This window comes from Theropithecus gelada, chromosome 3, assembly GCF_003255815.1.
Source record: "Theropithecus gelada isolate Dixy chromosome 3, Tgel_1.0, whole genome shotgun sequence".
Taxonomy (NCBI): Eukaryota; Metazoa; Chordata; class Mammalia; order Primates; family Cercopithecidae; genus Theropithecus; species Theropithecus gelada.
Genome location: NC_037670.1, coordinates 182,586,275 through 182,600,198, shown reverse-complemented (window position 1 = coordinate 182,600,198; position 13,924 = coordinate 182,586,275). Strand labels below are relative to the sequence as shown.

At 41.9% G+C, this 13,924-nt stretch overlaps 1 protein-coding gene across 2 annotated transcripts in view; it reads left to right on the top strand.

Moving 5' to 3' along the window:
• The window catches only part of NCAPG2 (non-SMC condensin II complex subunit G2), a 73,529-nt gene that overhangs the window by 22,581 nt on the left and 37,024 nt on the right, over positions 1–13,924 (top strand). For both annotated transcript variants that reach the window (XM_025380394.1, XM_025380395.1), the window contains 5 exons: positions 75–161; positions 2,656–2,751; positions 3,372–3,497; positions 7,802–7,981; positions 11,692–11,844. In XM_025380394.1, coding sequence (XP_025236179.1) covers positions 75–161; positions 2,656–2,751; positions 3,372–3,497; positions 7,802–7,981; positions 11,692–11,844 — 642 coding nt within the window. The remainder of the gene's footprint in view (positions 1–74; positions 162–2,655; positions 2,752–3,371; positions 3,498–7,801; positions 7,982–11,691; positions 11,845–13,924) is intronic.

Genomic DNA, 13,924 nt, shown 5'->3' with positions numbered 1-13,924 from the left:
ATGCTGCACTGCTTGTCAGGTCGTCAGTAGGACACACACACACCAGGTGCTTTGCATTGCATTTGTTATTTCAGACGATTGAAAATGATTGCATCCAGGACTTCATGTTCCATGGGATACACCTTCCGAGGAGGTCTCCAGTGCATTCCAAAGTGCGGGAGGTAAGATTGTGAACAGTTTTTGAAATAATGTTTCCTCTTGTTTTGTTTTCAGATAATTGTTTTGGTTACATTTTAAAATTAAGTTAAACTTTCACAGACATCAATTAGGGGGATTTCTCAGAACCTTGATATTTGATGTCTGGCAGTTTTATTCTTGCCACCAAAGTTTTAATGAGGAAAGCAAAGGTGTATTGTTGAGATGGTCAGTATTATATTTGAATGACTTTAAATTCAATTCTCTGTCTTGAGATTTTCCAGAATTATTAGTTTCTAATGGCCACTATCATTTTTTTCAAAGATCTTAGAGGGTATTTGAAATTATTTTTATTATTTTACTTATTAAATTCCAATTTTGCTGTTCTGCAAACCAAATGAATAAATATTTTGATTGTTTATTTGATACTTTGTTCTGTAAAGGTAATCTCAGAATTCAGATATTAACTTTACCTTTATATTAATAATTGTAAATGGACTGACTAGGTAAGGTTCTATCATCAGTGTCATTACTACACTGATAGGTGTTTGATGGATCATAAGGATCCTGGCAGGAGGAATGGGAAAATCTGGTCTGCTGTGTTTGGTTAAATTAAGCAGCTGCTGTTGATCAGTGTTGTAACCCATGGGATGCCTTGTTTGCTTGCTGTTAGTTTTGGCAACCATATGTCAAGAAAACAAGTGAATAAAGACTACCCATTTCTTTGTTTTGTTGTATAGTGAAACTACTTCTATTTATAGAATGTAAATATACTAATTATATTAATTTTGAGTGGATAAGAAAACGTTTCTTTGCATTATTGGTGATTTAATTTCGGTTACACAAGGATAAAGAACCCAGAGATTTATCTAGACTACTGAGTTTTCCAGAGGATTTAAAAATCGTGATTGCATATATTTAGGATAAATACATTCATTCAGTGACCTCCCTGTCCTACCCACCTGCCACCCCCAGCCCAATGTGGCTTTATTTAGTTGTAGTCAGTTTGGGTTATTTATTTCACATAAATGATTTGGTGTTTCAAATTTTATTTAGTAGATTTGCATCATAATAAACTACATGTATTTATGCAAACTATATTTATGTTTATGTAAACTATATGTAGTTTATATGTAAACCATGTGTATTTTCATATATTACTTTCTGCTGTGGTAGTCTGAGTAATTAAGATATTGTAAGTATAGATATCACTATTTGATAAATTTATGGAAAAATGCACAAAAAGAATTTAAAGGGAGAATATTAGATTTCACTCAAGTGAAATGTGTTACTCAACTCCAAGTAATTGTTTTTGTCACAACTTATAACACATTATAGTTTTTTCCTCAAATTGTTTTTTTGATAACTATTAAATTTATATGTAAGTCATTTTATTGATATTGAAAGAGGCTTCAGGCAGTGCTTCAGACGTCATTTGAAATTAAAAATCTCAATATTGTTGATGAAAATGTTCTAGAATTAGATAGTAACAATGGTAGCATAGCTCTAAATATAACTGAATTGTATACTTTAAAAGAGTGGATTTTGTGGCATGTGAATTAATTCTAAAGCTGTTTAGAAAATTTTTCTATGAAGCAAGTATACTGTTGATATCAAAATTTGATAGTGTTATACACAAAAAGCAAACTATAGACTAATGTCACTTATCACCATCAATAAAAACTCCAAAATAATAATCAGAAAAAAATAATCCCCATACTGTAGCTCTTCTAGGGTAAAGTTGATACAAGCTCACTTAAAGTGTAGGCTATTCTTTTATAGCCCGTTTAATCTTTCAAAATTTTCTTGTTTCATTAATAAAGTTTAGCCCCAAAAGATGTGACTAGAGAAGTAAGGCAAAATTGATTGTTATTAGGCACATGAGTCTACAAAGAATTTTGGGAAGATTCTGACTGGAAAAGAAGTGGGTAGGAAAAGAAGAATGAAAGCTACAAGAATGATTGTTTTCTGATTTTTTCATAAGTTTTGGGAGGAACTTGATACCTAAATTAATCTTGTACAGTGAGAGGTCATTAAGTATGACACCTCCTTGTTACAAAGTTATGAAACAGTTACCAGGTGTTGATAATAAAGAGGTTTAGTTAGTGTTTTGGAACAAGCATGAGTTCTTAGAACCATGCAGGAATCTCCTTTACGTGCTCCCCTTTTCCATTTTATCCTGAAAGTCAGAGGTTTAAACGAGTCTTTTTTTGAGGTTATGCAGCTGTTGGCAGAATAGCAGAAACTAGAACCCAAACCATTTTATCGCCCAAGCCGTTAATCTTTTTATTTCAGCCATAGATTTCTTTCTTGTGATTGACTGCATTTACTGCTCTCCTACATCTATCGAAGTTACTCCTGCTAAAGAATTGTCATGACATGTGGGTGCCAGCCAGAACCTACTTGTGGTAGAGAGAACAGTTCTCCCTGTTGCTCTTTCCAAATGCCATTTAATTTAATTTAATTTAATTAATGTATTTTTTTGTTAATGCTTTCCTTTTCCTTTTTTTTGGTCCTTAGGTTCTGAGTTACTTTCACCATCAAAAGAAAGTCCGGCAGGGAGTAGAGGAGATGCTTTATAGATTATATAAACCCATCCTTTGGAGAGGATTAAAGGTATACATTTCGAATAGTTTATCCGTGTTTAGAATGTATTACTTGTGCTTTTGAATTTAGCAAACTCTAATTCAAAATTACAATAAAATAGTAAAGATAAAGCTGGAGACTGAATGCTTTGTGAAATTTTTGAACAAATGTTTTTTTCTTTTATTAAAAGCATTTCTTGGTTTCATTTAACTGGAAACCTGGATTGGTTTAGTGCTAACTACACAGTTATTTTTAAGTAACCATGTTTAGGGAAGGAGATTAGAGACATGCCGTAAAGCAAACCAGCTTAGGCTGTGGGTGGTCTGCCGTGCTGTCCTGGGCTGTCCAAGTCCTTGAGATCTAACAAACACACAATGACTTTTAGTGCAGACAACCTGGTATCTTTAGTGAGGATGTGGGGTGACCACTGAGTGACATGCAGTGGGCTCTGAAGTGAGGAAGCTTGATCTTTTCATAGTATCTGTTGACGTTGAACTGAGTAATGTTTGGTCAATTTAAATGTTATGATTATCTGTAATTTGAAAATAAATCTGTATCAAGATAATTAAGTTGTTACTTTGGGAACACGGTACTTAAGCCTTCGCATGTTAACTCTGGGATTCTGAGATACTCTTCTTTTATTATTATAGGCCAGAAACTCTGAAGTTCGATCAAATGCTGCTTTGTTGTTTGTTGAAGCATTTCCTATTAGGGATCCAAACCTTCACGCTATTGAAATGGATAGTGAAATTCAGAAACAGTTTGAAGAGCTCTATGTACGTACTGCCGGTGGTCAAGCTTCTTACAGATACCAGCTTTGTCTAGGCTGTGGCGTGTCCTGCTTGTGTGTGTCCGCACCTCCCCTGTAACAGCCAGAGCTCTGCTCCCACATGACACGGTTTCTAAGCCTGGACTGTTCTTCAGAGAGAGGCCACTTCTCCCTGGGGCCTTCTGCAGCAGCATGGACCCATGGTGTCTTTTTCTACTTTGGGGACGTTTAATTATTTATTACTGCGTGTGGTTTTAAACATTTTATGCATGTGCCTGTTGTTTCCCCAGTGGAGAGGTGGCGTCATACAGTGGGTAAAGCACATGCTGTGGTGTCAGCCCCCTGCTCTCTGGGGTCAGATTCCACCACTCTCCCTTAATAGGAATGTGGCTTTGGGCAGGCCACTTAACTTCTCTGTGTCTTTCTCTGTAAGTGTGTTTGTGACATCGCCTATCATAAAGGTGTCGGGTAGCATAATGAGCAAACGCTGGTTATATTTCAGGGCAAGCCTACAAATAATGCCTGTGGCCGTTGACTTTTCAGGTGAGGTGTTAAGATGTTAAGATGCGGCCTTTATTTCCGAGGAGTATTGTGGATTCTTTTCATCTACTTAGTCTGTATTTCCTAACACAGCTTACTTAAGCAGTGCGTATTATCTACTGTCCTGAGTGGTACAGTTTTAGGAAACAGTGACAGCAAACTGCTATTGTAATGCTGTCGCCTGTGGTGCTTCTGAAATGCTCCCTTTTGTTTTTCTTTTTATTTTCTAACTTATGGAAAACCTGACATGCAGAAAGTTGAAGTAATAGTATAATAGGCCTGCACAGTGGCTTACACCTGTAATCCCAACACTGGGAGGGCGAGGTGGGAGGACTATTTGAGGCCAGGAATTTGAGACCAGCCTGGGCAACAGAGTGAGACCTCGTCTCTACAAAAAGTTAAAATAACAACAGCAGCAGCAACAATAACAAAAAAAAACAGCCCCGTGTGGTGGCACACACCTGTGGTCCCAGCTATTTGGGAGGCTTCAGCCCAGGAGGTCAAGTCTACAGTGAGCCATGATCACACAGCTACACCCCAGCCTGGGCGACAGAGTGAGACCCTGTCTCAAAAAAAAGAAAAAGTGTAATAAGTATCTGTATACTTCTTCATGCACACACACACATCCCTAAATGAAGTCATTAGTATTTTGCTGTGTACATTATGTATATTTATCTACAATTTTTTTTTTTAAGATTCCTTATTTTCAAGTTTTATTTTATTTTATTTTATTTTTAGAGACAGAGTTGTGCTCTGTCTCCCAGGCTGGAGTCCAGTGGTGTGATCGTCACTCACTGCCACCTCAAACGGGAAGACCACTTGAACTCAGGAGGTCAAGGCTACAGTGAACGATGATTATACTACCGCACTCCAGCCTGGGCGATAGAGCGAGACCCTGACTCTTATTTTAAAAAAAGAAAAAAACTTTGTGGAAAACAAAATTTTAATCTCATGTAATTTTCACATGCCATAAAATGATAATTTGTTCATTTTTTCCGACCATTAAGAAATATGAACCATTCTTAGCACTGTGGGCTGTGTAGGAGCAGGTACCAGCTGGGTCTGGCCTGCGGCATTGTTCGCCAAAGCTGGCTGAGCGCTCCTGTCCCTGGTGCTGCACCTCTTGAGGCTTTAACTCAACCTTTAGATGGAAATTAGGCTCTTTCATGAGGGGACAAAGGAGGTGATCTGATAGATAAGTAAGAGCAGTGGTTATCTCCTGTATCCTCTGTGTACCTTAACTGTTCTCTCATGCTTTTTGCTCTATTGGAATTTCTTAAACCTGAGTAATATGGAGAACCTTTTTTTTTTTTTTAAATAAAAAAGGGCCTAGGTGCAGTGGCTCATGCCTGTAATCCCAACACTTTGAGAGGCCGAGGAAGAAGGATTGCTTGAGCAGTCCTGGGCAACATGGTGAAACCCCATCTCTACCAATTAAAGAAAAAAAAATCAGCTGGGCACTGTGGTGCGTGCCTATAGTCTCAGCTACTCGGGAGGCTGAGATGGGAGGATCGCTTGAGGCTGGAAGGTCAAGGCTGCAGTGAGCTGAGATTGCACCACTATACTCCAGCCTAGGTGACAGAGCAAGACCCTGTTTCAAAAAAGAAAAGGACTCTTTGAATGTTTTTAAATGAAGAGATGCGACAGAAACAGCATTGCAAGTCATGTGCTATCATTTTGAGTGCTTATCTGGTGATGGTGTAATTGCAAACAGGTCTGGACACTGAGCCGGGAGAGAATGTGGTTGTAAGGTGATTGTCCAGAATATATTTTTATTATTTTTAAAGATTATTATTGAAAGTAATTCATAGACAACAAAATGTATAAAAACTTCTGAATCCCAAGAACAGGCCCTCAGATTCCTAAAGTTCTTTTCTATTTTTTTTTTTAATCATCTTTTTTTCTTCCTGTTTGCTTTTTCTTAAAAGACTAGTCATCTTTTCCATTCTTAAGTTTGGATAAAGGATTGGGTTGGTAAGGTAGCTAGCAAGTGTTCTTCTCTAGTTGTGTAGGGTTGTGTCTCAGGTTTGCTAAATGGGCTGAGTGCAACAGCAGGTGGGCTTCCCTTAGTTTCTGTGGAGGAAGAGCAGGCAGGCAGGTGACCCCTCGGTACCCAAGTACAAAGGGCCCTTTCCTTCTGGGTGGCATTGCTTTTCCTTCTTTTGCCTTTCTGGAGACTTAGAGTTATTGCTGGTTCTTTTTTTTTTGTTGTTCTTGGTCTGTTGCCCAGTATCTCTTTCAGGAACTCTTCCTGGCAGATGACACACACGGTTTAGAAACCATTTGTAAGACTTTATCCTGGGGGCACATCCTGGCTCCTGAACTGCTGCTGGCCTGTGTGCCTCACCAGGGGTTGTTTGCCGCCCTTGTCACGAACTCTGTTTTCTGTAACCTGGGCTCTGGGTTCGGGGCTGATGTGGGCTCTCTGAGGTCACAGCCTCCTGTCTTTAGAGCACCCTTACCTAGGAATGTCTAGGTTACAACCTTTTATGCTCTTTTCTCCGTGAATCTGTTCCTTATTCCCTTTCTTACAGAAATTTCTCAGTGTTTTTGTTTCTATTATTGCTAATAGAAATTGATCGTTTTGGTCAAATTTGGGGGAGGAGATGGGGTAAATGCTTAATATTAACTTGAAGTCTTTTTTTTCTAATTAAAGTAGTAAGAATTCTGTTGTGTTTGTTAACGTTCCTAATAGAAAATGTCATGCATAATAAAAAAGAGACTGGAGTAATAACCCCTGTGTGCCCACAACACAGTTTTACTCATTGCTGACTAATCCCAATCCGATTTGTTCTTCCCCTGTCTTGAAACATATTTGGGACATCATATCATTTCAGCTCTAAATGGGTCAGAAGGTATTGGTAAAAGATAATCTTTTTTTTTTTTTTAAATCATGCCATGATCACAGCTAAAGATAAATTAACGATGATTCCTTAGTGTCTTTGGGTACCCATTCGTTGCTGCCATTTTCTCATTTTGTTTGAATGTTTCTCTAGCTAAGGCCCATGTGCTGTGACTAACTGACATGTTGCTTAAGTCTCCTGGACCATGAGCTCTCTTGCTGTAATCTTTCTGTGTTTTGTTTTCTTAAAACTTGCTATTTTTGTTGTCATTGAAGAAAGCAAATTATTCTATGACGTTCCCAGCAGTCTGGATTTTATAGAACCCATTCCTGTGATGCCATTAGTGTGTCCCTCTGCCCTTTGTGTTTCCTATAAATTGGTGGTTAAATGAGAGAGTTGATCCGAATCATGTATTTGGGATTTTGTTTCGTGAGATTATTTCCCTGGTGATGTTGAGTACTCCCATCGGGGTACTTATTGCCTCATTGTCTCCTTTTGAATTTTTAGTACCACTGACGATCATGGCCTGGATTAGTTCATTACAGGTAGAATTATTTTATTCCTGGCTCTAAAATGCATTACAGCATTTTAGAATTCAAAAGCGTGGTGTACATGGGCCATGCCTTATCTGAACGCCTGCCATGCTCGGCTGAGTGTGCAGATCTCACTGGATGACAGAGCTGGTTTTGAGGCACTGCTGTCAGGGGATGTGGCAAATAAAGCACCACATGTTTCTGGCTTGATCTTAAATACTCTGCTTTAGAAGTGATAGCAAGTAGTCTCAGGTCTAGGAATCCATATGTGTCCAGTGTTTCTGTGCTCAAAGTTTCTCTAAGTTACGAATTCCTGAAGTGCTCATGTGTGAAGCAGATGTTGATTTCGGGAATTAAGTCAAGGTTTTTAAGCCTTTCTCCCCTCCTACTTATAGAGCCTTTTAGAAGATCCTTATCCGATGGTCCGTTCCACAGGGATCCTTGGTGTTTGTAAAATAACTTCTAAGTACTGGGAAATGATGCCCCCGACCATCCTGATTGACCTCCTGAAGAAGGTGACTGGGGAACTGGCGTTTGACATGAGCTCAGCTGATGTTCGTTGTTCTGTCTTTAAGGTAAGATGTTTTAAATTATGTAAGTAATGTTTATTTCTTGTGGAATAATTAGAAAAACAGAAAAAGAAGAAGATTAAAATAATACCTGTAATCCTACTCCACAGAGATAACATTTTTGACTTGTCGTATATCCAGAGTAAGCTTTTTAAAAACCAAATTAGAAGTGTTTTCTACAAAAAATGACTACTTGAACTAATAGTTGTTTTTAGTGTAAGGGGAGAAGGGGTCCCAGTACTGTTGAATTTATTCTCTTTTGTCTCTTTGTGTGATGTCTTGGAGAAATATACTTTGCATAGAATCTGGTACATAGAATATATTTGGATTCACTTAAGTAATTTTTCAGTATCTCCCACCTATCACCAACACCAATCATAGCTCAAACCTTGCACGAGAAGCTCACATTTTATTTTCTAAGCAACCTGAACTGTCTTAGGTTTATAGAAATTGTAATGTGTATGTTGGATGGTAGTGGGGTGGCCACTGATCTTTTCTCCCCCTGGCTTTGTAAATGCAGAATGAACCAGAGGGAGGGAGCTACCCAGTCTGCAATAACAAATGCTCTCCGAGAGAGGGTTTGTAAATCTGTAAAGCGCTCAGAGAGGCCAATTCAGAGAATTTCTTGAGGGCCTGTGAGATGGCCTAAGAAGAACTGATCTCACTTTCCCGCTACTGGAATCAACTGTTTAGAAGCTCTGACTCCCCTGAGCACAGCAGGTGACTTCCTCTTCCCTCATGTGCAAAACAGACATTTTCAGAGCAGCTCTTGGGCCTCACGGCCATGCCCCTGTGGGGGCTCCTGTGGATCTTCCTCCCCACTTCTCAGGAACCTGCTTGCTTATTTTCTCTATTTGAAAAGTTTTCTGGACTAGGTGCAATGGCTCACACCTGTAATCCCAGCACGTTGGGAGGCCAAGACGGGTGGATTGCTTGAGTTTCATGAGCTCAAGACCAGCCTGAGCAGAGTGGTGAAACCTGGTCTCTACAAAAAGTACAAAAAAAATTAGCCGGGCATGGTGGTGTGCACCTGTAAGTCCCAGCTACTTGAGAGGCTGAGGTGGGAGGATGGGTTGAGCCTGGGAAGCAGAGGTTGCAGTGAGCCAAGATTGTGCCACTGCACTCCAGTTGGGTGATAAGCCAGACCTTGTCTCAAAAAAAAATTTTTTTTTTTCTCTGCATGTTCAGCCTCTCCCTCTCAGCAGTATCCTTCCCATAGGTTTGTAAGCATGTTCACATCTCCATCTGAGGCAGAGGCTCCCCCATCTCTCCTCATTGCAGAAAAATATTCTGAGGAGCATGTCTGTGTTTGTGGAGTGATCAGACTTTTGGGCTCATGCCTGTTGCTCTGCAGTAATTGTTAGGAACAACCTTCTTACTCTCAAAAGAGTCTTAGTTTAGTGATCACCTAAACAGTCTATCTCCATTTCCTGCCATTCCCCAGTCCACTGTAAAGCATCTTCTATGTCCACTACTCCAGTAAAGCATTTCTAGCCAAGGTTAGTTTCACATGACCACTTCACTAGACTTTTTTGATCTCTGAGCAGAATTCATCCCCACACCATTCCCTTGTCCTTCTGGATGTTGTACAACATCAGTGCCTCTTCTTCCTCTTTGTCTGTGGTTGAATGCTCTTAACTCTTTAAGTGTTGGCTGAGGAGTCAGGGACCCATGTGCTTCTTGCACTGTGATGGGCTCACCCTGGCTATCTGGTTTCCAACCTTGCTCTGATTGCAGTTTGCTTGCAGCTGGTCCCAGTTTACAGACAAGCATCTTCTTGAGAGCTCTGCTCAGGTGACCAACAGGTAGCTCTGCGATTAAGATTATCCACAGCTTGCAGATTAGGAAGTGCTCCTGGGGTGCACAACCTCTGGAGGGGAAGGGACATTAAACCACGACACAGCCTGGGAAAGCCTCGTGCAGACCCACAGGCAGCTCTAGAGCCAGCAGAGCCCTTCAGACTGGGCCCATACTGATCCACCATTGCACACTGGCTGCCCAGGAGGAAGGCGTTTTCTTCAGGAGGCCGTCCCCACGCATGCTGATGGTGAGGGCAGCTCAGCGGCCCCGGGACAGCTGGGGTGAGTGCCTCATTTCTGACGGGGCCTTGGCAGCATGTTACAGCAGCCACCCTGTCTCCACTGCTGAGTCATTACCATCTTTTCCAAACCTGCTGCCATCCAAGAGTTTTCTTTGTTTTCCTCTCTCCCCCTTGCTCCTCTTTTTCTCCTTGAAGTGGTGATGTCATCTGCTGAGTCACTCACTTGTGTGCTCTTCTTGCTTCTTCCTCCTTCACCCAAGTCCTGTCTTTCCCTTCCTGGAGTTCTCTGAGGTTCACCTGCTCCTTCCTCTTGCTGTCACCCAAAGTGGCCACAGCTCCCTGGCCAGTCTTCTCTCGGTCCTGACCTTCTGAGCACAGTCTGGTGCTTTCATGCTTCTGAGGAAACCCTTGCAGGGCCACCCTGAGATGCCTCCCAGGCCCAGATGAGTCATCTGTGAGGAGGGATGGGTGGGCTCTGGAGTAGAGGAAGAGTCAGCAGAGAATCTACAGAAGAAAGACCAGAAAAGCTGAAGGAGAATTAGGAGAACACAGTGTTGTAGGAGGGGCTACAGGGGCTGTGGGATGGGGGGAACTGGCAAGGTAGGTGGTGGCCGGTGGCCGGTGGCCAGTGTCCAGTGGGAGGGCAGGATCAAGGGGCGGCTGTGGACACAGGTGGAGCAGATGATTCAAATCAGACTGCCCTTTAGTGCTTTGGAAGAAGAGCTGTATATATCTGAAATTTTTTGAAAAAATGATCGTCGTTAAAATATATGTGGCCAGGTGTGGTGGCTCATGCCTATAATCCCAGCTCTTTGGGAGGCCGAGGCGGGTGGATCATGAAGTCAGGAGATCGAGACCATCCTGGCTAACAAGGTGAAACCCTGTCTGTACTAAAAATACAAAATTTAGCCAGGCGTGGTGGCAGGTGCCTGTAGTCCCAGCTACTCCCGAGGCTGAGGCAGGAGAATGGCGTGAACCCGGGAGGCAGAGGTTGCAGTGAGCCGAGATCGTGCCCCTGGACTCCAGCCTGGGCAACAGAGTGAGACTCTGTCTCAAAAAAAAAAAAAATATATATATATATGTATATATATACATATATATATATATATATAGTTTCTCCTGAAACTAGATGGAGAAGGCCGTAGAGCTTAAGCAGTGCTGGAGCTTGGGGGCCCAGGCTGAGCCTTGGCCTGTGGAGGAGCACCACCTGCTACATGGGCACTGTAGTCAGCCGAGAGTGTGTTTGAGTCACACACACTGGCTCTGTTCCCTCCAATCCTCATGCAGTATCGAGTCAGGAAATGCAGAGTTCTTGGACTTGGTGCCTTTGGAGACCACATGACCAGTAGTTATTCTGTGTTTCTTTCAACTAAAAAATCCTCTAAAATTTAGCTAAGAGAGAGCATTAAAGATTTCTTTTATAATTGCTTTAATCTTATTTGAACAAAACAATGAATGGATCAAATAGCAGTGGTTGGGCCTATACTAGTTCATTAAAAGTATGCCTTTTATATGAAATAGTTCTAGAAAAAGTGTTATTTTCCGTAGGTATATTTATTTCACTAGTAGTTCTAGTAAAGATGGAACCGAATGTTTTCTTTAATGAAGTTTTCCTACCTGAACCTTTCATTGGCATGTTCTGATTTTGAACTGTTTATCTTTCTCTGTGTTGCAGTGTCTGCCAATGATTTTGGACAACAAACTGAGCCACCCATTGTTAGAGCAGCTCCTGCCAGCTCTCAGATACAGTCTCCACGACAATTCGGAGAAAGTGAGGGTGGCTTTTGTGGACATGCTGTTGAAGATCAAAGCTGTGAGGGCTGCTAAGGTACGATGAATAGGGCTTCTTTACCTAAGACATGAAATAGGGACTTGTGTTCATCAAACAGAAAGAAAGTAGTTTTAATTCCACATTTTAAACTGATAACATATTATTTGACCAGTTATCTCTGTCATCAAATGTTGTTTTGTGTTTTTTATCAAAGATTCTAGAAATATTATCAATGTGTTTTCTTTTTGAAAGACATTAATGTAAGCACCCCCTGCCTTCCATTGTATTTTTATCATGTGTGAAGGTTTTCACTGAGATATTTGGTGTAATATTTGGATACTTGGCACCCGGTGAGCACTTCTGGAGAGTGTCGAGTATGAGCCACCCCCCCACCCCTCACCCCCCGCCCCCACACAGAATGAAGGAAGGAGACACCCACTTTATGAGAGATGTGCGTTTTGACGTTTTATAAACTACTGAAGTGATTATTCTCTTTCAGCTCTAGTTCTATTCTGCTTTTGGCTTTTGGCTAAGAATGTTGCTTATAATGTTCTTGACTTCATTATTATTTTGGTACCATTGTGAGCTTTCTTTCTCCACACAGTAGTTCTCAGAAATTTACGTTGAGTGCTGTTCTGTTATGGCACAGGATCCAGAAACAGCCTGACATGCCAGAGTGCAGGGTCAGCCAGACAGATTTGTGTGTTCTTAAGAGAGGTGGTGCTATGTGGCCATGAAAAGAACAAGGAGGAACTTTCTGTGGGGCTTCCTTGGAAAGGCCTCTAAGATATAGAAGTATAAAAGTATAGTGTAGATGTGGTTCTGGTGTGCTACCAGCTGAGTAAAGCGGAGACAAATGTGTATGTAAATATTGCTCAGATATGGGTAAAATATCCTTTGAAGAGAACAAGAATTTAGTGCCAGTTGCTTGGGGTGATGAGGTGAGGGGGAGACAGGGTCCCACTCTGATGCCCGGGCTAGAGTGCAGTGGTGTGATCTCGGTTCACTGCAACCTCACGTCATCATCCCTCCTCAGCCTCCCAAGTGACTGGGACTGCAGGAGTGTGCCGCCGTGTCTGGGACTGCAGGAGTGGCCGCAGTGTCTGGGACTGCAGGAGTGGCCGCCGTGTCTGAGACTGAAGGAGTGGCCGCCGTGTCTGGGACTGCAGGAGTGGCCGCCGTGTCTGAGACTGAAGGAGTGGCCACCGTGTCTGGGACTGCAGGAGTGGCCTCCGTGTCTGGCTAATTTTTCTAGATGGTGTTTCCCCATGTTGCCCAGGCTGCTTTCAAACTCCTGGGCTCAAGCAATCTGCCCACCTTGGCCTCCCAAAGTGCTGGGATTACAGGTGTGAGCCACCGTGCCCAGCCAATGATGGGGATCTTGTCACTGCATTTAGTACCTATTACTTTGTGTGTTATGAGTTTTGATCTGTGAATTTTTTTTTTTTTTTTTTTTTTTTTGAGACGGAGTCTCGCTCTGTCGCCCAGGCTGGAGTACAGTGGCCGGATCTCAGCTCACTGCAAGCTCCGCCTCCCGGGTTTATGCCATTCTCCTGCCTCAGCCTCCCGAGTAGCTGGGACTACAGGCGCCCGCCACCTCGCCCGGCTAGTTTTTTGTATTTTTTAGTAGAGACGGGGTTTCACCGTGTTAGCCAGGATGGTCTCGATCTCCTGACCTCGTGATCCGCCCGTCTCGGCCTCCCAAAGTGCTGGGATTACAGGCTTGAGCCACCGCGCCCGGCCGATCTGTGAATTTTTTATGTTAGAAGAAAACAAAGGATATTTTGAGTGATCAATGTGGTATTAACACCCAGTGTCATATCCAGTTGAGTTACTTTGATGCTTTTGTTGAAAATCATTGACCATATGTGTGGTCTTTTTCTGGACTCTGTCCTGTTTTGTTGATCCATTTGTTCTGTGTGGATCTTATGGTAAGTCTTGCAGTGTACATTCTCAAGCTTTGTTGTTCTTTCAAAATTCTTTGGCTATTTTAGGTCCTTTGCATTTCATGTAAATTTTAGAGTAATAGCCAGGTGTGGTGGCTCATGCCTGTAATCCTAGCACTTTTGAGAGGCTGAGGTAGGAGGATCACTTAAACTCAGAAGTGTGAGACCAGCTTGGGCAACATAGTGAGACC